This window comes from Phodopus roborovskii, unplaced genomic scaffold, assembly GCF_943737965.1.
Source record: "Phodopus roborovskii unplaced genomic scaffold, PHOROB, whole genome shotgun sequence".
In the NCBI taxonomy this organism is placed as follows: domain Eukaryota; kingdom Metazoa; phylum Chordata; class Mammalia; order Rodentia; family Cricetidae; genus Phodopus; species Phodopus roborovskii.
The window spans coordinates 2,801,293-2,825,205 of NW_026126516.1; the positions used below are offsets into that span (position 1 = coordinate 2,801,293).

Sequence of the window (23,913 nt, forward strand, 5' to 3'; positions counted from 1 at the left end):
AAACTGTCATGCTGGGCACTGCACAAAGACGCCAGAGGCTGGTCACGTCCCAACAGTGGCGTTTACCCAGCTCATGGAGGCCAGTCAGTGCACTGCCCCTCACCAACTGATCAGTGGTGACTACTCAAGCTGTGGCTGCAGAGCGAAGGGACACATCTCTGATGACTTCAAAATTAATACCACCCAGCAAAAGGTGTCACTGTTTGAAACACATAAGCAGACCAGAGTTGCATCATCTGAACAACCCGGGTGAGAAAGTGTTAGCAGAAAAATCCAGAGTACACATGCAAGCATGTGCGCGCCCTTGGGCAGATTTGGAATGGTAGGACATTCTGGAGCTAGAGGGGATTTGACAAATCACAAAACTCAGGGAGCTGTGCATGTGTGCCACAAACCTGTCTTGCATGGATGGACTCCCCTTCTCAAAAGGATGCTTTTAAACCACATACAACAAAATCCATAGGATTACAAAGGAAGTCTCTACACTGAAAGACAGTGATCAAAACATTTTAAAAGACAAATGTGTGACTGAGATCTATTGTATATACTTTTTAATATTGATTTAGTTAGTGTGTATATGTATATGAGTCTGCGTGTGTGTATATGTGAGCAGGCATCTGGAAGGTGGAGGCCAATGGCTGATGACTTTCTCAGTCATTTTCCATGGTCCTTTTGAGATGCTGAGCCTAGAACTCAGCAATTCAGCTAGATTGGCTGCTCAGTAAGTTCCAGAGACCCTGTCTGTCTCTCCTGTGCTGGGGATAGAAACAAAGGCTACCACATGCCATCCCATGGGTGCTGGAATAAAACTGGGATCCTCGTACATAGCAGGCACTTTACTGGCCAAGCTATCTCCCCAGCCTGCACATACATCTGTCCTTATCCGTGCTCTAAACAGGAAGGTTGGGCAACAGATCTAATGTCTTTCACTAAATTCTGGAGCAGTGACAAGTTTCAAAAGCAGTTCAAATAACTGCCCCTGCTGTCCTGTGATCTATAAACACCTGGCTTGATACAGTCAGGGGTCCTACTAAGAGTCCAGTGGCAACTTACCAGCATAGTAGATGGCAATGCTGGCTTTCAATTATACATTAGCCAGGGGCTATGAAACTAGAGGCCTTGATTTAAATGTGGACCCCAGATTAGGAGGTCTATATAACACTAGCCCTTTTTTACAGCTAACAGCACTTAGAGAAGCCAACTGACTTTCTTCATGCCCTCAGCCAATAAGTAATAAATCTAGAGCCAAAGCCCAGCTCTTACGCATCTATCTGCGCTGTCTCTTTATCAGTGTAACATGCTGCCTCAGTGTAGGCTTTAATATAATTGGGGGGGGGTTAAGTAAAGTAATATATTTTAATAAAGTTAAGCTTTTTTATTTCAAGGCAGGGTTTCTGTGTGGCTTTGGAGCCTGTCCTGAAACCCACTCTGTAGAGCAGGCTGGTCTGGAACTCACAGAGATCCGCCTGCCTCTGCCTCCTGAGTGCTGGGATTAAAGGCGTGTGCCACCACTGCCCTGCTGGTGAATATAATTTTAAACATGTTTCTGTCTTTCCTGAACGGGTGGGTGGGCAAGGGCTCCAGGTGTGGCCCTCGATTAACCACATTGCTCCTCTTGGTGGAAGGCCAAACTAACCCTAACTGCTACAGATGAACTGATAACTCCAGCCTCAGCCTCTGGACGCATGCAGTAGTCAAGCTGTTTTCCAAGGGCAAGAACGCACAGCAGCACAAACAACTAGAGGTTGTGGGGTTGTGGAGACCCGATAACCAGAGGGGAGACAGCAACAGCAACCGTGACGCCCCTGCCTGAGCCAGCCTCCAGATCAGACCACCCTCACACATTATCCTGTGTCATTCTCAAAACAATCCTTGGACTTTGGTAGTGTTGGGCCTGTTAGAGTTTGAAAAACGGAGGTTTCGAGACGCTGAGTGAGTTACCCAGCTCCCCAGCCTATGCTAGCAAAAGACTGAAGGAGATGCAGAACCCTGGGTGAGGGCTGCCATTGCACAAGCTTGCTGGAGCTGACCAAAACCAACTGCAGAGCCCCCGCTTCTGTGGAGTACTATTTCCTCCCCAAGCCTAGTTGGCCCTAAATCCCTCGGTGGCTAAGGAATTCTCCACTCTTCATATTTTCTGAGCCTGAGGTCTGGGTTTCGAGTTATAGCCCAAACGGGAGGTCTGGAGAGAAAATACAGAAAGAAAAGCAAAGTAAGGCCTCCAATCCTCCCTCATTTGTGCTAACCACAGACCTGCCACACCGTGACTGAGGCTCTTGGCCTTGTCTTAGGGCTGGGAACAAAGGCCGCATTGGGCCGACTTCCCACGGCTTTGTCTCCTAACTTAAATAATCAAGCTTTTCTGGCACCTTGCAGCAGATTCTGAGTAAAGTCCCCTTGAAGTTCTGCAAAGTGGGTGTGGTCAAGCTCAGCTTTGGGTCATTTTTAAGGTTTCTAAAGAATTGGGTGTCTTCAGTACATTTTGGCCTCTGTCTCTTAGCCCTAGTTGTCAGTTCAAGACCCTAGTAGCCTCCTTCATGAATCACCCCCAATTAAGATTTAGTGTGTGGCACTCCATCTAGACTCTAGGTGAGAAGTTGTCACGCAAGCAGGCATGACCATAACTATTTTACAGGTTAGAGACAAAGACGTAGAACCCCAGGCCTCAACAGTAGGAAACAGCCAACCAAAAAGAAATCCAGGCCCTGGCTGACTTCAGAGCTCCAGCCTCTCCATTTCCAGAGCCTTCCTGGCCCTGCTTTTTGTTCCACAGTAACAACTCCCAGACCCCCTTGTCTTCCAGCTGTTCGTATCCTATCTGATCTCCCTTCCTTGACCACAGACCCCAGACTGGTCCCCTTTGTGCCTAAACCAGAGAGCCTGGCATGAATGAGGCACTCTGTGAACTAAATTCGTTGACTAAATACTGGCCAGCTGTCAGGAAAAATAACTCAAGTGTCTTAGGCCAATTCCACGCTTCTTCCAGAAGTATCCATTATTTGTTGCTCTCTGCCTGCTTGGGTGCCCCAATCACTAACAACAATGAAATGCCAGACCAGCTAAGGAATTAAAGACACTGCTTGTAGCCTTAGGAATGGCCAAGAGGACCCATGAGCTCCCCGGAGTAGTACACTTCTGGAGAAACAGGTTTCTGGGCTCAGAATACATCATGAATCTCTGTTACTGGTGGAGGTCCTAACTTACTACTGAGCCAAGAAGCCAGGCTTATGTAGAATGTCACCCAGGGAGATGACATGTTGAAGGCCATAAGGAATAAACATTCAGAGACTGGTGACAAACACACTCTAGGATTGGTTCTCAGAGGTAATATGTCATGAGGAAAAGGCTCCAGAATGACAGTCTGAATCTAGGAAGCCCATCCTTAAGCCATCCCAGTTCTTGCTGTTAGTTCAACACAGCCAGCCCCTACTTTTCCCAGATGGCTCCTAGCTGGCTCAGAACTCCTTGTGCATTGTTTGATCTGCACTATGCCTGGGTCCAGGTCAGTGACCTCCACTCCCACAGCCTTTCTTCCTTGCCAGTTAGCTAGTCTTCCTGCCCTCGGTCCCCATTTAGAGAATCTGGTAACCATCTCTTCCAAGGGTGGAAGATCTGGGTGACACATTGCATCCAGCCATAAGTTCCAGCAGCCTCGTGGAGCTAGATACCCTCAAGCCATGCTGATATTTTTCTCAATGCAAAGAATTCTTGTTTTGGGGACTGTAATTCTTGGGTCACTGTGCCCCTGTCTACAAAAGGGCCCCAAGTGACATAGACTTCTAGCCAGGGACACAGATACTCAAACCCGAGGCCACACTGTTCCAGGACAAACAGAGTTTAGTCACCACTGAAGTGGAACCCGAAACAGAGAGGTCAAGAAGGAAGCTCAGAGATCCTGGGGCACTGGGGACTCAGGGCTCCATGAGCTGCAGAAAGAGGACACAGGCTAACCGGACTATGATGAAAACAGCTTCTTTGAAAGTAAGTCAGAAATGCTGAAAGTGGGGCTCCAGGGGACAGAGACAGTCAGGTCACTCAAGGTGACTCTCAGATCTTATGAAAGGGACCGAGGAATGAATGGAGGGGACAGAAGATCAAAGGCATCACTGATGAAGAGGTTTATCCCAAACACTACACCAGAATTGAGCCAAGTCTCTAGACCTACTTCCCGCTTCCAGGACACCAGTGGGGAAGAAGGACTTGGCTATGTATAGCCACCCCAGACAAACACCTTTGCATCCACAAGGAAGTGGCCAGGAAAAGAGACAGAGCTAGCAACTGAGGTAACTAGGAAAGCTGTCCAAACCAGACTTCGTGAAAGCAATGGGGAAAAGACATTTGCAGAGGCTGCGGAGATGCACACTTGTGTGCGGGTATGTGTGTGGGTATTCATGTAAACTTCAACAGAAAGTCTTCCCTTTTTATTATATTTTATTTCATGTTCATGTACACACACAGCCTCATGCCACAATGCCTGTGTGGAGGTCAGAAGACAATTTGACGGTTTCTGTTCTCTCCTTACTAGGCATGTAGATGGGTATTGTGGATCCCAGGAATCAATTTGAGAAGCAATTGCCCTTACCTTCTGATCCATCTTGTTGGTCCTCACATATTTTTGTTTGTTTGTTTTTTGAGACATGGTCTCTCACTGAACTTTTGCTGATTAGGTTGAGCTGGCTAGCCACCAAGCCCCAGGGGTCCTCCCAACTCCACATCCTCATTGCTGGAGGTAGAGGCTTGTACAGTCATGCCTGGTTCTTCTGTGTAGGTGCTGAGGATCCAAACTCAGGTCCTCGTGCCTGGGAGGTGAGCATTTTGCTCACTAATCTATCCCCCAGTCCAATCAAAAGGATATTTATGAGACAATCAATTTAAACACCATCTCAATATTTTGTGGTTAAGAAAATGGATTATTGGTGATATTTAAAGGTTTAATAATGTCTTACAAATTTTAAGGGGGGACTTGGGGTTTGTTTTGTGGTCTTGTTTTGTTCTTATAAAGAATCTTTAGCTTTTTTAGGTAACTCTGTAATATTAAACTGATCAGGCATCTGGCATTTGCTTCAAATCACAGAACTAAGTTGAAGCTACAGAAGAAATAGCACCTGTGCCCATCACTATTAATAATGGGTGACAATTAAATAACCATCCATTGTGTTCCCTCAACTCTTATCCAGTTCAAACTTTTACAGGAAAATTTTCATTTAAAAAGGAAGTGAGCTTGCTGTTAACAGACTTTTACACTGGCTCTTGAAGAGCTCCCAATACACCTTTACAGCCCAAGCACCAGGTTCCTCATCCAGAGCCTGAACAGTTCACGCTGGGACTCAGCCTGACACACACAGTGTGGCCACAGACGGGTCTCAACTTCTCTGTGCTTTGACTCCCTTGCAGGCATCACATAAATACCAGTTCTGCGTGCTGAGGACCAACCATCCTGAGACACAAACACTGAACCAACCATTGCTTGGCGTCATGAGTGTGGCTGGTGCTAAAGATGCCGTTAGGTTTGCTGTGGTGCAGAGGAGATGCACTCTTCTCTCCATGAATCCCTAGCTCCAGGAATGCCCATTCTTCCCTTTGAAGGCCTTCCTCCCTGTACACGCCTGCCCACCTCTTCCCGGCTACCCTGCTACCCTGCTCCCAGCCCCGTCTCCCGTCCCAGTTCCCTGGAGCATCAGTTAAAGCACTGCCATTCCCAGCCCTGTCCCTGCTCTGGCCCCCTGCCACCACCTCTCACAATGCCCACAGGGGGCCTCGGCCTTGGTAAGTCAGGAAACGGTGGGGTGGAGGCAAGGGAAGTGAGAACTCAGGACTTATGAATGCATAATGCTGGACATTTTGGAAATGGATGGGCCTGGTGCCAGTCCTTGCTGGGGTTCCCAGATTGTACTGGGCTTACAAAGAGGCCATTATTAAAGGCTCCACAAGTCTATGTAACAGGTTCAGAACCACAAACTGTATGACGTCAGAGGAATCGCAAGATGAATAGGCTTCCCAGCCATGTCCTCAGTGCCAAGAGCTTTGAGTCCCTAGAAGGAGGTATGTGGGAGGAAGGAGGGTATCCAGGGAGCCAGAAGGCAGTGAGTGCACAACTGTTCTACAGAAGAGGTTAGTGAGATGGCCCAAGACCTGTCCACACAGGACCAGATGAGGACCTTTTCAAAAGCCTGTAATACCTCTAAACAGTTATCACCCCCTTCCTCAGTGACTCAGCTCATCTGCCCTCCAGGTGTCTCCTGAGAGAGCACCACCCTCCCCATCTCTCTTTCCATAGTTACACACACACACACACACACACACACACACACACACACACACACGTGTGCACGTGCGCGCGCACACACACACAAACCTTCTTAGGGCCATTTCTTTCCTACTAGATAGGAGCAGTCGGCTGGGCTCATATCCTAACTGTGCAATGACCTCACTTGCTGGAATCCATATTCACCTTTCTAAAAAGTAAGAGATTGTAGCTAAAGAATGACCAAAATCCCCTTCCACTTGTTCTGCTATGTACCATAAGGAAGTATGATGCTGTCTTCTCCCCCAAAAACTATGAAGCATGTGGCTTGACTGGGTTCCACGTTTTCTTCTCTAGGCATGTTCCTAGTTAAGGTAAATCTCAATCACATATACACACATGCCCTGACACACACACACCAGGTTCTTTAGAGCAGTAATAATGCGAACTGTGAGCTCAGGAATATCCCACTTTCCCCATAGTATTGAAGGGCATGCATTTACATGTTGTTTGCATATATTTAAATGTAAATGAACACTCATTTATATGAACATACTTATATATTAGAATCAGCACAGTGTCTCTAGCTGTTGGTTCCAGACTAATACTCAAGAGCCCTAAAACCCACAAAATCTTATTAAATAGAGTGATAGTCTCCCACACTTTTAAGGCCATGGAAAGGAAATATTAGAATTTCAATTCATATTTATTTTTATTGCATTCTTTTAAATTTCCTACTTCTTATGAGTGTTTTATGTTCCTCAACCCACATGAGTATAACAGGATGCATGTGTCATATACAAATATGCCTGTAATGGGGATCCAAGCCCAAAAGGATTTGGCAGAGGGGGTGCAATGTCAAAAAAGTTTGAGCCTTCACTGTCAATCTCTACTGTAATTCTCCCAAAGCTGGAGACAATTACAAGGATTTAGTCCAACTACTGCCAAAGGACTGGGCAGGACCCCAGGCAATTGTCCTCCAAGGCAGCACTGGCCAATGGAACCTGAAGCCCCCTAGGGCTCATGGCATATGGTATCTACTTTTCCCCAGAGCAAGGCTCATTAAGCCATAAGAATATTGGCTCTCATCTAAGAAATCTATTTTCTTTTCCAGATCAGCTTATGTTGGACCTCGGGGTTTAGCTGCAGCACTACATAAAAAACAGAGCACTGGCCTGAGTCTGCTAAGATGAATTGGTTATTTAGTTAAGAAAACATGAGGTTGATCATCAATGAGACTAAAGAAAGGGATGGATTGATGAATGGATGGATGGGTGGATGGATGACAAATGGATGGATGGATGGATCAATTAATAAAAAGAAAGAGCAAACTGGCTTTCTAGAGAACTATTAAGTAAATGGCAAAACTCAATTCTGGAATCAGAAGAGGACCCAGAAATATCTGGAAGAGAACATTATGCTGTCTGTGGAGAGAAGACCATTATCTGGGGAGGGGCACATTTCATGGCAGCTAGCTCCATTTGAGAAGATACATTAGATTCTGACAGTGCTCTTGAGAAAGTGTGCCATCTGAGAGGACAAGGCACTGTGCTACTCACCTACACACTGGTTGCCTTCATCCATCTGGTACCCAAAGCGACAGACAAGAGGCCTTGAAATCGTGGGGTAGTTGGAAGCTGGTACTGGTGGCGCAGCTGCTGGGTATGGGCCTGAGTAGGGTGTAGAGTAGGGATTTGAGTAGGGCCCCCGATACACTGAGTTGGTTCGAGGGATGCACAAATACCCGCCATTCTGGTTGACACACATCATGTCCCCACGGCAAGCCTCAGGGATGGTCCGGCATTCATCAATATCTGCAAAGGCCACAGAAAGGACAAGTGTCAGCGTCCCCCCACTATACTGAGCATGTGCATAGTGAAGCAGGGAAGACTGATGGGTCTGATCTTCCAACAATTCGCCCGATTCATTGCAATCTGATGCTCTCCAACATCAGCTAAATTGACTCAAAGTGACCATGTTATCCAACATCAGCTCTCCCCACCCACAGAACCCTAGACTATTATTGACTTCATATTGTCCTTTAAAGAACACATTTGGACCCTGGGAAAAATGTGCTCTTTAACAGGAATATAGGAGCTGGAGAGATGGCTCAGTGGTTAAGAGCTCAAGCTGATCTTCCAGAAGTCATGACTTCAATTCCCAGCAACCACATGGTGGCTCACCACCATCTCTAGTGGAATCTGATGCCCTCTTCTGGCATAAAGGTATACATGCAGATAGCACACACTCATACATAAAATAAATCTTTCTTTAAAAAAGGAAACATATTTATTATATAGGAATATAGTAAATAAAACACCCTTGATCTACATAAAGAAAGCAATGGTTTAAAAAAAAGCAGACAAGTGTCTGTGTATATAAAAGCATGCCAGGTACTGTGAAAACATGAGAGCAGGCCTAAGAATTATTCCCATTTCTATTCAAAGTAATAGCTGGGCAAGAGAGAAAGAGCCTTTTACGCCCAGAAAGCCAAGGCTTGGCTCAGACCTATTACTTGCTGAGAAAGCAGAACATTGCTTTCAAGTCAGCTCACACAGTGCCAGCAAACAGGACCACATCTAGCCCTCCTGGAAATCAGCTCAAGCTGGAAGGAGAGTGGTTGTCTGTCTAGAAAAACCAGGCTTGTTAGGGTGGGGTCAATGGAGGCCCCACCTCTGGCTCCGGTAAGCAGCAGACCTGGCTTTGGGTGCTGCTGTCCCCCCAACCCCTGCTCTGGAGCCTGATCTGTGTGGGACCGAAGACCAGGGAGATGCCTGTATCCAGGCAGCTCGCCCACCATGTCATCTGAGAAATTCATGCCAACTCCCAGCTTGGGAATGTTGTGGTTCATAATGCAATGGTCTGTTCTCTAGTTAAAGTGATGTTCTAGAACAGAAGGCCTCTGCCCTCTTTGTCCTGTGGTGCATCCTTCAAGCAAAGTGCCTTACACTGTAAATTCAAGGGTGAGTCTGGGTCTCCCAAGGTTTAATTCATTCCTCCAAGACATCTATGCCCCCTTTTATTCTCAGTCGATGCAACTCAGGAAAGACAAATGGTTTGACCTAAATCAAATCTAATTAAAAGGCTGACCATTCCCCCAGTGTTGGGAGCCTGCCTTACCCTCTCCACATGCTCTGTTCTCTATCCCCAACATGCCATGCACGCCTGAGCTTCCTTTACATGCCTGTTCTTTGCCTGTGCTGTTCATTCCACTGTGGACTGAGTTTCTCAGGGGTCCTATTTATCCTTCAATACCCAGTTGAAACTGGCCCATCATCACTCCTCTGAGTCCAGGCATAAGTCATCTCTCTCATCTCTGCCTCCCCTCAGCAATGACATTACTCCACCAGCTTGTCACAACATTCACTGTGTCTAAGTTTCTCTCCACTAGATGGCATGTGAGAGAATACCCTTCTTCAAAGTATTCCTCATTCCTGGGACCTGGGAATCCATTAGGTCACAGGGTTAATTCAATTCAGGCCACTATTCATCAACTGGCCTTGAGATGGGAGCATTCACCCTAGATGACATACAGGGCACCCAGTGTGATTGTGTGAGTGGTTAAAAGGAAAAGGGGCAGGAGACATGGTCAGAGATGCTTCAGTCAAAGAAGGGACCCATATGTATAAAAGGCACTTGAATGCTGAGGGTGGGGGAACAGACTACCAACCAAGGATTAACCGCAGGTTCTGGAGTCTGGGAAGGGCCTCATCAGACAACCAGCAAGGATGGAGGACCTGAAACCTACAAGTTCAGGAGGGTGGATCCCACCAACTCTCCCATGAGCAAAAAGATGCTCTCTCCCCTTGAGTCCCAGAGAAACACAGCCCCGCCAATACTTTGATATTAGCATGGTAGACAGATGTTGGGCCTCTGACCTAGAGGACTCTGGGATCTGAAATGGGCACCATTTAATGCTTATGGGAACCATGAGGGGACAGCGCTGGGGAACAGATCCAACAGAATTGCTTGTTGAAGACGGATCAGTTCTTAGACCCTGAATGGCGCCCAGCCCAAAGAACATAAGCAGCAAGGATGTCACTGGCTCAGCCATTCCATCACCATGTTCCTCCATGGAGAAGGCAAATAAAGATTCGACAACACTGAGCTACAGCAGCAGCAGAAACACCATTGCAATTGGGCCTTCGCCAGATGTCCCCACTGAACAAGGGACCGTCAGTATCACATACCTAAACACCGCCCTGTCTGTCGGTCCAGGTCAAAGCCATTTGTGCACTGCTGCTGTAGAGAATGAGAAAGAAGAAACAGGCCAGGTCACTCGACGTGCATTCTTGGTGGCTATAAAAACACCGTGGAGCATCTGGGAAGTGGAGTAAAGGGAAAGGCACACGGAACACCCACACGTGGGGTGGGTCCCTATTTGGAAATGTTTTCTTACAATCATTGCACACTTAGTGTTTTGTCTTTTTTTTTTTTACCCCTATAGCAGCCCCTCATGAGCCCTGCTTTCAGCACCTGTAGAGTTTGCCATGCCCACGTGACGAGGAGCAGTAATGCAATGCGCCCAGTACTGCCCACCTCTCCTTCACAGGACCCCCCCCAAATAAACTCTCTGCCCCTATGAAACTCTCCAAGAGTCTCAGTCGTATTCACAAAATAAAAGCTACCTAGCGGATGTGGTCCATTTTCGAAGCAAAGATGATTGGGACATTCCTTTAGCCAGCAGCAACACAAAGGACACATTTTGTCAATTGCAGAGAGTTGTGATTTTACATGTAACCTGAGCTATAGCTGTACATACAATTTTTCAGTTTACTTTTGTTTCATTTTCAAGACAAAAATTTCATTGTGTAATCCAAGCTGGCCTTGAACTCATAGTCCTCCTGCCTCTGCTTCCCAAGTGCTGTGAATGTGTGTTTTGGGCTGTGGGCTGAGCCATTTTTCTAGTCTTGCCTATAAACTTTTAAAAAAGGTGAATTGGGAAACAATTTAAGGGCCCCTTGCAGGGGCCTGGAGTCTGGTATAGGAATGAGTCCAGGGTCTAGGATCATGGTACCCTGTGCCTAGGCTTGCTTCCAGCCTAGCTTCCCTGGGCTGTGGGGTGAATTGTGGAGGTGCTGAGCTTGGCCTATACTACATCTGAGGGTTCCAGGCCTTTGAACCTGAGGCAAAGCCCTGAAGACCAAGTTCCAGCCCAGCGCTCCAATTCAGTGCCAGGGTAGAATGGGCTCAAGCCACTGGTCTAGTTTGTTTCTATTGCTCACTGGGGCCCGCCCTCTCTTTATCCCTTCCCTCTGCCTCAGTTTCTCTGTATAAAAATAGGGTACTGCTATTTGCTTTTCAGTGGTTACAAAGAGGAAATACATTACTATATATGACTAGACTAATTAACACGATCTTGTGACCACTGTCTTCTTCAGGCCTAGATGTTCTTATCTGTAACCCTTGGGCCTAGATTAGAAATCATCAAGGTCCCTCTAGGATCTAGAATTCTATGCTATTCTTCTCAAGCCCTTCCTATCTCCAATGGCCTGAGTATGTCTAATGGCCTTTGAATGCACTTCATAATTCTTCCCCTCACCTCACCCCAACGTATTTTTTCAGTGCTAGGCATCAAACCCTGGGCACACTGGGCAGGTGCTCTGCCTCCCCCAACGCCCCCCCCCCGCAGCACCTCAGCCTTACTCAGAGATGGGATTGCCTTTATTTTTTCTCCACACTAGGGCCACTCTGCACCATCTAGAGTCCTGGTTTTCAGCCTTCCTAACACTGCTACCCTTCAATACAGTTCTTACTGTGGTGACCCTCATAGAATTATTTTTGTTGCTACTTCGTAACTGTAATTTTGCTACTGTTATGCATTGTAATATAAAGATCTGTGTTTTCCTGTGGTCTTGGGTGACCCCAGTGACAAAGTCTTTCAATAGCCCCTCCAAAAAGGGTTGTGACCCACAGGTTGACAACTGCTGATCTAGGAACCTCTCCCACATTGCTTAGGACTGACGCACTGGCCCCTGTGGCTTTAGAAATGAGACATTGCAGCTTCTCTCAGGCCCGGACCTTAAGCCCTACCTTATTGTCCCTCTCACACTCCTCGCAGGAGGAGGGATAGACCCTACTCCAGGTAGCTGAATTCCCCAACCCCACACACTGTACCCCGGGGTGCTTAGGTAACCTCCACTCCCTCCCTCCTTTCCTTCTTCACTGGGCATTGCATGGGTAGAGATGCATGCTAGTCGACCCCTGAGGGACCTTTGTGGCATCCCAGGGGCACCCTGACAAAAACAAACAAAAAACCCATGCGCACTGGACTAGCATTTAAGCTAAAGGGAATCTCCCTGAGGAGCACAAACGAGACAAGCAAGATCTGATTCATACAGTCTTGAGTTTAGAGCCAGGACAGTGAGATCCAATTCCAGCGTTGCCATTTGAAGCCTACATCACCTGGGCCAACCTCGTGCTCCCAGTGCCTGGGCTGTGATCGGTATATAATGTTGAGGGTAGTGAGTGACCACAGAGTGCCTTCTGAGCCTCTGACCCTGGAATTCTAAAATGTGTGACTGGACCCCCTCACCCTAGCCTTGCAGTGTGCTCCTAGACAACTTGAAACCTTACCTGTGCATCCCCAAGGTGTGGAAGCCAGAGTGCCAAGATGGCAACTGTGAGTATCCTGTGGAAAGAAAAAACCCTGAGAGTGAGTGCCAAGGGATGCTCATACCCAGGAAGCCCAGGCATTTCATGGTGACTTTACCATGTGTTTGCAAATGGATAGGGTACACTCAGCAGAGACCAAGGGGGCTTCCAGACCCCTAATCACTCCACAAGAGCCGGCCTCTTGTGTTGGCTTTGCGTATTGGAATAGTGAGTTAGGTCATATGCTTGAATACAAGAGTTTGCTACTTAGGAACAAAACACCAAAGACCCACGGCTGTGGCATCAGCCAGTTGTCTTGATCTTTCATCATCCTGCATGGAATCTGCCTGAGTTAATCATTATCCAGACATGACCATAGAGCCAAGAGCCACTGTGTCCTTAACCATGGAAGCTAAACAGTGAGGTGCTTTGGCTTCACAGGAAGTCACTTAACTAGAACTGGGAGCCCTCAGTCCACACGTGTGAGGACCCAGGGTTGAGTGGCCCAAGAACCCAGGGTCCACCCTAGCATGTAGCTTTCAAAAACTACTGTCCCAGGGAGGAAAAGACTGGGAAACCCACACAACCCCCAGAAGAAGAAAGGCAGTGGGAAGCAGCAGGAAATGCCAGGACACCATGGCTCAGCCAACATGGCCACCCACAAGCCAATAGACAGCTCTGCCTGTGGGTAATTTCGTTCTTTGCTGAGGCTATGCCTTTGTCTGGTGAAACTGTGGTCACCAGTATGCTTTAAAACTTCAAAGTTCATGCCACTCACACCCATTGAGATGGCTGTTTGTATATCATGCACATACCTCTCTGTGTGTGTGTGTATGTGTGTGTGTGTGTTGGCATATGGGGGTGCATTGTGTAAGTGCATTTGCACATGTGTGTGTGTATTCATATAGAGGCCAGAAGCTGGCATCTGGTACCTCCTCAGTCACTCTTTACCTTTCATACTGAAGCAGGGTCTCTCACTTGCACCCAGAGCAAGCAAACACTCATACACATAAGATAATATTTTTCATCTTTAAAAAAAAAAATCACAGGACAGAAAACAGCAAGCACAGGAGGATGTGGAGGGATCACAGTTCTTGTGCATTGCAGATGGGAATATAAAACTGGTGATCCAGCAGGCTCAGAATATACGCCCAGGAGAACTGAGTCCTGGACCAGACAGACACGTGTACACTTGTTCACAGCAGCATTTTGTACAATGACCAAAGGATGGATGCAATGCAAACATCCATGCAGGAATAGCTAAACAAAATGTAAACACACACACACACACACACATTATTCAGACTTAAACTAAGTGGGACAGGATACAATATGGAAAGCTGGGCACACTGCTGTATGCCTGTATTCCTAGCTGCTCCAGAAGGTCAAAGTGAGAAGGTCACTGAAGCCCAAGAGTTCAAGGCTAACCTGAGCAATATAGTGAAATCCTATTTTTAAAAAGAAATTAAACAGTGCAAAATGCAGATGAGATTGCTCAGTAGGCAAGGGAGCTTGCCATCAAACCTGAAGAACTGATGAACAGGACCCACATAGCAGATGAATAAGTCTTGAAAGTTATCCTTTGACTGTCACACATGCACCATAACACATGCTCCAGACAGACAGACAGACTAAAGAAAAAGTGCAACAACAGGAATGAACCATGAGGACATCATGCTGTGAAGTAAGTGACTCACACAAAACCATGTAGAATTCAACTTACATCATGTCCCCAGAGATTTTAGATTTGGAAACAGAAAGCAAAATGGTTGCTCCCAGGGCTGTGAAAGTGTTTAAAAGGTAGAGTTTCTTTCATATTTTTCCCTTCCTTATTCTGTTTTGTGGCTTGAGGTGCTGTTTTGTTTTCGAAACAAGGTCTTCCTCTGTAGCCCAGGCTGACCTGAAACTCACAACATGGCCCAGGTTGTCCTCAAATTTGTGGCAGTTGTACCTCAGCTCCCTGCCACAAGTCACAAGCCACTACAGCCAGCTTTTTGGTTTTGTTTTTTGTTTTTTTGTTTTTTTTGTTTTGTTTTGTTTTTTTTAAAGACAGGGTCTCAAATGTAGCCCAGGCTATGCAGCCAAAGGTAGAAACTCCTGATTCTTCTACCTCTACCTCCCAGATGCTGGGGCAGATGTGCACCACCACATAGGACAGGCTACAAGAGCTGCTTTACAGGATAAAGAGCCATGGAATCATCATATAGACAAGTGAGCGTATGTAGCGCAATACAAAAGGTATACAGGTGCAGGGGCTGAATCGGTTACTAGTGTTGTTCGGTTTGCTAGCATTTATCTGACAACTACTGTTTGAACATAGATACTGGGCAAGAGCTACAGAGCTGTGGCCTCATTGCCGACCACCTGAGCTGGCTACTTTGCATCATGGGCCAGGATGAGAATGCTAGAAAAACCCAATGGGTGCTCAGAGTCAGGCTGGGGGGGAGGGGGACAGGAAAGTCAGGGGAGGCATCCTAGAGGAGGTGATCTTGGATGTTTGGAAGCATGGCTATGAACTTGAAGACCTGGTTGGCGTCTAAGGCTTGTTATGCGACCCTACACCATGGCTCTCTAGCCCCCCGCCTTCTCAGAATTAGTGCTCAGGAGATTACAAACTCATTCACATCCCTGTCACACGGCTCGGGACCCAGAGTTAAAGTGGCACCCAGATAAAATTGAGCCTGATGCACTGGAAGATGCAAACCCATTCCCTTCATACAGTCCCAGATTCAATCCTGAGTAGACAAGTTTTTGTTTCGTCTAACAGTCTATGTGAGCCAGGTTCTCCAACACTCGAGACAGCTCTGACCTTATAAAGTGCAGAGCCAAATCCTGGGGCTTTTTGATATTTGCAAGAGCCAGACTTTATATCTGGAAGGAATGAGAGAACAATAACAAATTTATTTTCCAGTCTGTATATTATGAATTTCAATGTTTTCCTGTTTCTTCACATCAAGTTTCCTTTCAGGTGGTTATAAAATCCTGTCTCGTTTATGTTGGAGACAGAACAGCCTAACTATATGCAGTGGAGTTCAAGAGCGACTGGAAAAGGCATGCTAATCCTACCGGCTTTCCCCCTACCCCACTCACCATTCCTCTTGGCTAGAGCCAGCCCAGGGCCAGCCAGCCCCAAGCCCAGCCTCTTGGAAGAACTATGGCTGGGTCCTGGGGGCCAAATAAGCTCCAGGCTAATGGAAAGGCGTTCCAGAAGGAAATAATACCCAGTTCTGCTGCTCCCACATCAAGAATGGCTGTAGCTTGTCATGAAAACCTTTAAAACTCCAAAAATGAAGCATAATTAATACCGGAGAGAGAATCTGTGTCTCAAAGCTTTTCTTTTGAATCTGGGTCGGCCATCTCCCCTCCCCGCCAAAAAAGGAAAGTGAATGAAGACAGACCCTCCGACTCTCAGAACTGTGTGTCATTGACAGACATTGCTGGTCTGGACGCAGGATGACAACATTGCTATGGCTTACCATAATACGGCTCAGCTTGTATTAGCATGCATGCACCCCTCCCACATGCAAACACACACAGAGAAAGTGTGTAGATCTGTGCAGGGCAGCTATGTTTTCAAGAGACGCTGGAGAAAGGCAGAACAGATGTCATCCTTAAAGTTCCTCAAGGCTCAAGGATTACTTGACTGCAATTGCAATTTCCGCAAAGAACAGCAAACATTTGCTTACATGCGTCTCTGTCTGCAGTGTCCACTGTTCATTGGCTCGAAACTTCTGGGTCCCATGCCCTCTGTGAGTCGCATGCATAGAGCAAATGCAGCCAGGAGTGTTCTGAGACTCCCTGGGCTTCTCTCTCAGCCTTCGCAGCAAAGCGATTGCTGGTGCTGTAGCCAGCGCTTTCCCAAATTTAAAAAATATGTAGTGTGATATTTTGTAAAGTGCGCAAAAAGTTGCTGCCTTTTCCAAAAAAGAAAGGGGAATGACACAGGGGGGTTGTCTGCAGCCCTCTCTCGAGATGCTGGCTCCGGACACTGTTAGAAAAATCCCCACTCCCAAACGAAGGCTTCGAGATGGAACCTTGAGCGAGCTGCGCAGCTTTTTGTAATTAACAGTGTCATTGCATCACTAGCTAAACTCTTTTCCAGTGCCCTGACACGGGCGGAATCTCAGCCATAGCCATTTTCCACCCATCAGGTCTGGAGTTAGGTTTCCCGAGCCTGCAAAAAGACTAGTCCCTGGGGCCTCCGGACCTACCTTTTTAATCCTGGCATGACCAAGATGCGCGGGAGGAGAGGCGAAGCGAGGAAGGCAGACTGCGGTGGGACCCCAGCGGCTTGGTTTTCCGGAGGGGCCGAGCGGGCTGTGCGGAACAGTGCCGGGTGCTGGGAGCCACTGCAGAGCCCTCGCCGCCGGCACCTGGTTTCGCTTAACCCCCTTCAGTAATTCAGCATTAAACCAATTGGAGGAGGAATGTTAAAAATGAACACTTCATTTTCTAAGTATGTTAAACAATGCAAATGGGGCCTCGGTCTGGACACAGCTGGTTCAGATTACAGCGCTCACCAACTGGCTAGACTCCTCACAACAATCTTGGGGCGTTTGCCAGGGCCAAGTGCTCGGCACTGGGAGGGGAGCCCAGCAGAGCGCAGTACTGGGGGGCGCCCGGCCTCCCCTGGGCGGAGCAGGGCGTGCGCCATGGGGAGTGTCATCAGGCCCTGTAGAAGCATAGATTTGAACTCACTACTAAGGGCTGGGACGTGCACGATGCTCCCAAGCAAGGATGTGGGGTAGAAGCAGAGAAGGGAGGCTGTATGAGAGCAGAACCTCAATGGCAACATCTCTCCTAGGCCGCCTTCACCTCGGTCTCCTTGACTTTTTCTTGCATTGATTTGTTAGTGTCTCTGGCCTTTAATGTAAATAAGAATGGTAGGCTACACATGGGCCCTGGAAGCCTCCTTTTCTCTCTTCTCTCCTCTTCTCCCGGCTTCTTCTCTCTTTTCTTCTACCTTCCCTCCTTGTTGTCTAGCACCAGAACCCGCTCTATCAAGTGCAAAAGTACCAAAGACACTATTCTCCAAAAGGTATGGCCAGGTCGCGCCACTGTGAGCCTTCCTTGCCTGCATCTTTTGGGCCCCATCGACTGTCCGACCTACAGTACCACACCAAAGAGGTCCCCTCTCCTTACCCCAGCTCCGTGCTCCAGGAACTAGCTGTTTCCTTGGAGATGGGGATAAGAGAGGTTGAGTGACTTCTCCACTGCCACACAGCTATCAGAGATGCCAGCGAGCCTCCCAGGTCCCCATCTCTATTTAGCATCTCCTAAGGACACTGTTTTAAGGAAATGGAATCCCATTCTAAAACCTCATTAGGCTAAACAAGAGCAGCTGTTAAGGCTATTGAAACTCAGTATCCAACTGGACTGATCTATTTACTCTGTGTGTGTGTGTGTGTGTGTGTGTGTGTGTGTGTGTGTACACGTGTGTGTGTGTGTGTGTGTGTACACGTGCGCGTGCGTAACGTAACATCTAAGAATAAACTACTTTTAGGTACATTTCTTTCACAGGGTTGTGCATACTTCCCGTTGTGCTAATAGCTAGAATTATAAACAACCCTAAGGTCTACCAGTATTGCACTAGGGAGCTAAATAAAGAGAATTCCAGGATTGAGAAATAAATGAGAGTAATTCATCAAAATAGCTAGACAGCTAAGTGTGCTCACTGGCCAGTTCCATCTATGTAAAATCCTAAGCCAGGCAGTGGCTGGGAGGGGACAAGGGAAACCCCTCAGGCGCTCCTGGTGGTAGCTTCTGAACAAGGTGCAGATTCAGGCTTCATGAAGCCTGAAAAAAGCTCAAGAGACTCCTTGTGCACTAATATTGAAATATTTCCAATATATTTTATATCTCAAGTAGTAGAGTGTTGGCAATCACATAGGTCAATCTAGAGGATGATTATTAAAAAGTGTGATTATAGGGGCTGGTGAGATGGCTTAGCAGTTAAGAGCTCTGGCAGTCTTGCGGAGGACCTGGGTTCAAGTCCGCCAATAAGTTCAGTTCCAGCGGATCTAGTACCCTCTTCTGACCTCCAGGGACACTGTGTGCGTTGTGTACAGACATACTTGCAGGCAAAACACCCATACACACACCATAGAACTTTTTTAAAAATATAAATAAATAAATAAGTGTAATCTAAAACGGTGTAAAAGTGTGATTATGGAAAGAAAAGGTCAAGGAGTCCAAAAGCATGAAAGTAAGTGGTAGCACCATGTGTGAACGGTGCCACATTAGTGTTGCTAATCTCTCACTGCACATAATTTATCAGTGAACAGTGTCGAGGGTACACAAAGACTGGAAAAAACATGGTGTATAAGGGGTCAGCACTGACTTTGGTTTCAAGCCTCCAGTTTTTTTAATTTAAGTATTTACTTTACATCCTGACAAAATCACCCACCCCCATTTCCTCTCCCTACCTCCTCCTGCCCCTTCCAATCCTATTTCTGCATAGAAGGGGGCAGGCCTCCTATGGGTACCAACAAACGCCCATAGGGCTTCACTTTAACAAGTGGGTGCTTGAACGTGCCAGATAAGAGCTTTACCAGTGAGCTACGTCTCCAGCCTGCATCCTGGGTTCTCTGAACTGGTCAACAAGCATCACATGACCCAGAGGCAACCTTGTCTATCTTCTCCTCGGGCTACCATCTGGTTCCGACTGGAGCTGCACCAATGAACACCAAGTGTCCTACACTGATGGCCCTTCTCTGTCTGCTGTTCTTAACTATAGAGTGTTTTACATTTTAATCTGTTATTCAAACTCTTTTTCTTTACAGATTCTGTTACCAAAAGTATTAAGTGTGACCCCCCCCCAGGTTCGACAGCCAAACAATACAGAAGGTGACTTCCTTGACATGGCCACCTCCCTGTGGTGAAATATTAGTTGAAGATGTGTCACATTCATTTATGATGTGGAATATTTGTTTAATGATGCAAAGATATGTTGCATTCTTTTATGTTGCATTTGTTTAACTATGTGAAACTGTGTTGCTTTGCCTGTCTAAAACACCTGATTGATCTAATAAAGAGCTGAACAGCCAATAGCTAGGCAGGAGAGAGAAATGGGCAGGGCTGCCAGACAGAGGGAATAAATAGGAGAGGAGAGGAATGTGAGGAGCGTAAACAGAAGGAGGAGAAGAGGATACCCTGGGCCAGTCACCCAGTCACCCAGTCACCCAGTCACACAGTCACACAGTCACCCAGTCACCCAGTCACACAGTCACCCAGCCACACAGTCACCCAGCCACACAGTCACACAGTCACCCAGTCACACAGTCACCCAGCCACACAGCCACCCAGCCACCCAGTCACCCAGTCACCCAGCCACCCAGTCACCCAGTCACCCAGCCACACAGTCACCCAGTCACCCAGTCACACAGTCACCCAGTCACCCAGCCACACAGCCCGCCACAGCATAAGAACGAAAGAAAAGTATATAGAAGAGAGAAAGGCAAAAGCCCAGAGGCAAATGGTGGATGGGACAATTTTAGTTTGAAAAGCTGACTAGAAACAAGCCAAGCCAAGGCCAGACATTCATAACTAAGAATAAGTCTCCATGTGTTTACCTGGGAGCTGGATGATGGGCCCCTAAAAGAGAAGAAGTAACTACAGCTCCCCATAAAGCTGTTGGAAGGGCAGGCTCTGGAGCGGAGTTCTCTGTCAATGGCCCCTTCTTTTTTCCATGGCTTAGAGCTGCTGCTGAAGATGCCTTCACCTCACCTCACTGCTCAGTTGCTCAGGGGCGTCTCCCTGTGTGTAGCATCCTTCACAATCCTGACTCCCCTCTGCAGTCCACATGCCAGCATTGCACTTCCAAAACCTGGTCATCTGGGCCACAGACTGAGAGATTCAGTCAAACATCTGATAACATAAAGCACATGAGCTCCGCGCTTCCTGGTCACCCAATCTATTTTAAACAATGAAAAGAGGGTGTGGGTGTAGCAGCTCACACCTCCAACCCCAGCAAGAGAAGGCTAAGCAGGAGGACCACTGGGAGTTGGAGACAAGCCTGGGCTAGTTAGGAGGTCCAAGCCATCTTGGGCTACAGAGTGAAAATGTGTTTGAAATACCACCTCCTGCCCTCCAGAGGGGGAGGAGAAGACACAGAGAGAGAGACAGAGACAGAGAGACAGAGGCAGGCAGAGACAGAGAGAGGAGGAAACGAGGTCCTGTGATGTGAACATCTTAGTGGCCCTTGCTAGCCTCTCAGATCACTCCTTAACTTTGTGTTTCACTTTTTCACTAGCAAAGTAGGGACCCCACACATTCTCACCCCCTGCCATCAGAATCCTTAATATAAAACTGTCTCCTAAACAGAAGAGCTTGCCATCTGCAGAAGGGGCCCTCCCTGTCCTGTCCTGTCCTGTCCTGACCTGACCTGACCTGTCCTATCCAATTTGTTCACCATGGTGAGGCTACAAATGATGTGGCAAATAGGGGAAACTCAGTTACACGTTTGATGGTATAGATCCCTATTAAAATGGTATAGAGACCATAGAAAATGAATTCCATCAAAATGCCTTCCTAGGAGTGTGGAAAGGGAGTTTACTGTCTATTTAGTCTCTGCTTCCTCTTCTCTGGTCTCCACAATTGCTTGAAAGTGAAGTTTCACTTTGCAGATGAAGAAACAAACCATTGGGTGGGGGTGTAGAGCAATGGCAGGATGCTGGTGTAGGGGCTCCTGGGTTCCATCCCAGGAGGAGGAGGGAGGGATGGACAGAAAGAAAGAGGGAGGGAGGGAAGAGAGGAGGGAGGGGGGGAGGGAGGAAGGGAGGGAGAGAGGGGGAGGGAAGAAGAGAGGGGGAGGAAGGGAGGGAGAGAGGGGGAGGGAAGAAGGGAATGAAGGAGGGAGGGGAGGCAGGGAGGGAAGGGAGGAGGGAGGGGTAGAGAGGGAGAGAAGGAGGGAGGGAGGGAGGGACAGAGGGAGGTAAAGAGGAAGAGAGGGGGAGGGAAAAAAGGAAGGAAGAAGGGAGGGGAGGGAGGGGAGGGAGGGGAGGGAGGAGGGAGGGGAGGGAGGGGAGGGAGGAGGGAGGGGAGAGAGGGGAGGGAGGAGGGAAGGGAGGAGGGAGAGTAGAAGGTGTGCACCTGAGCAGTGCGGTCTCACAGATACAGAGCACAAACTGCAGCCACTGCCCTGTTGGATCTAGAGCTCTTCCTCCCCCAGGCTGACCAAGTGTGGCTCTCTCCCAGATAGCTCACTACTTCTCGAAGCTGGCTCAGCTGGTAAAAGCGCCTGCTGTCAAGACCGGTGACCAGATTTGGTTCCCAGGCGCATATGGTAGGAGAGATGGGACTCCTCCTCAAACTGTCCTCTGACCTCCAAACAGTGGTCTGGGTTTTCCCACATAGATGCACACAAGTTACTGAACTAATTAATGGAAAGAGTGGGCAGAAAATAGGTCTGTAACAGCTCTTTGTCCCAAAGCTGTTTCTTGGAAAAGCAAGTTGTGTGCAGGGAAACGTTTCATCTCTTTCAAAGGCTAGCTACTTAGTGGTGTGACAGGCTACTGAGTAGGGTACAAATTCCTAGGCTGTGCTTTCAAGACACACATGCCAGAGACTACGGCTGCGTCAAATTAGCAGGACAGCCTTACACAACACACATAGTTCCGTTTTTGTTTATCTACTTCTTTATTTTTAGTTCTGTGTATGTATGCGTATCTGCGTGTGTGCCCGAGAAAGGGGTGCCCCGGGAGCCGAGGGCTGCAGCCTGTGGAAATGGAGTGGCGGGTGGTTGAAAACCACAGTGTGGGTCTGGGAACCAAAGCAGTGGGGACTGTACTGCTGAGGGGGCTCATTTTATCGGTAATCTCTAGCTCTCCGGGAACTTACACGGTAGTGACCACAGGGATGGCATCTGCTCAGTTCTGCAGCAGTGCCATCCATCAATTATCCCTGTCCCCTGGCATAGGCATTTTTTAGGAACCGGATATGGGGTGTGTCCTGACCTCCTGATCTTCTGGTTTACCTGCTTCTGTGCTAGGCCAGCCTTATTTACTGTCATACAGAACAAGGTGCTACTCGTTGCTCTTGAAGAAGACCAAGGTTCAGTTCCCAGCACACACAAGATGGCTTACAACCTCCTCCAGCTCCAGGAGGTCCAGCGCCCATCCTCTCTCTCCCCTGCCCGCCCTCACCTGTCAGCCCTCTCTCCCCCCTGCCCGCCCTCTCTCCCCCCTGCCCGCCCTCTCTCTCCTCTGTCCGCCCTCTCTCTCCCCTGCCCGCCCTCTCTCTTCCCTGGCCATTCATTCTTCCTAAGTGCAGTTAGCTATGAGCTCATGGGCTTTCCAAATCAGACCAACTTGGCTTTGTTTTGATTATGTCTTCTCTGTGAGACCCCAAAATAGTTCTTTAAATTCATTGAGCTTCAGCTTTTCGGCTGTAAAATGGGGCAAAAACTTATCAGTGTTCAATAGATAGTGCCTATCAGTGGGCATCAGTACACATGACCCTCAGCGAAGGCATGGCAGACTCCAGCACACACGATTAGGTCCCTTCCTTCCTTCTTTCTCTCTTTCTTTCTTTACCTTCCTTCCTTCCTTTCTTTCTTTCCCTTCTTTGCTTCCTTCCTTCAGCTCTATTTATTTTATTTGTGATATGAGTGCTTTGCCTGCCTGCATGTGTGTGTGTTCCCAGTGTGTACCTGCTATCTTGAGTCCGAATGAAGGTGTCAGGTCCCTGGAGCTGGAGTTACAGACACTAGTGAGCAGCCTGATGTGGGTGCTGGGATCCAAACTCAGCCCTCTGTAAAAGCAGCAAGCACTCTTAACCGCTAAGCCATCTCCAGCCTGGCCTTTCTTTTCTAAGCACAGACACTGGTTGGATGAACGTTCAAGGAGAGGTGTACAAGTCTCAGGGTGTTAAGAGAGAGTCGTATATACAAGGGACTGTCACCTCAACTAATGCAAAACCTAACTAGCATACGGAGAGGCTGATTTACCCCAAACTGCAGATGCAGAAGCAGATCTTACTACCTGTTATGCCCCAAGATACTTCTCCCACCGTTACTTTTGGGCTTTACGTGTGGGGTGTGTGTGTGTGTGTGTGTGTGTGTGTGTATTTCCAGTGCT

The 23,913-nt window shown here is 47.8% G+C and overlaps 1 protein-coding gene across 4 annotated transcripts in view; it reads right to left on the reverse strand.

Moving 5' to 3' along the window:
• Fbln5 (fibulin 5) overlaps window positions 1-17,422 on the reverse strand; it is a 71,805-nt gene extending 54,383 nt beyond the window's left edge. Inside the window, exons 1-4 of one of the 4 annotated variants that reach the window (XM_051196484.1) lie at window positions 17,050-17,422; window positions 12,821-12,875; window positions 10,435-10,483; window positions 7,804-8,058 (exon numbers count right to left, since the gene is read on the reverse strand). In XM_051196484.1, the coding sequence (XP_051052441.1) occupies window positions 7,804-8,058; window positions 10,435-10,483; window positions 12,821-12,875; window positions 17,050-17,066 (376 nt within the window). In that variant the 5' untranslated portion in view covers window positions 17,067-17,422. Of the gene's footprint in view, window positions 1-7,803; window positions 8,059-10,434; window positions 10,487-12,820; window positions 12,876-16,524; window positions 16,817-17,049 lie in introns of those variants that run through there. The other 3 variants (XM_051196483.1, XM_051196481.1, XM_051196482.1) reach the window with 3 other exon arrangements.
• Window positions 17,423-23,913: the final 6,491 nt, after the last annotated feature.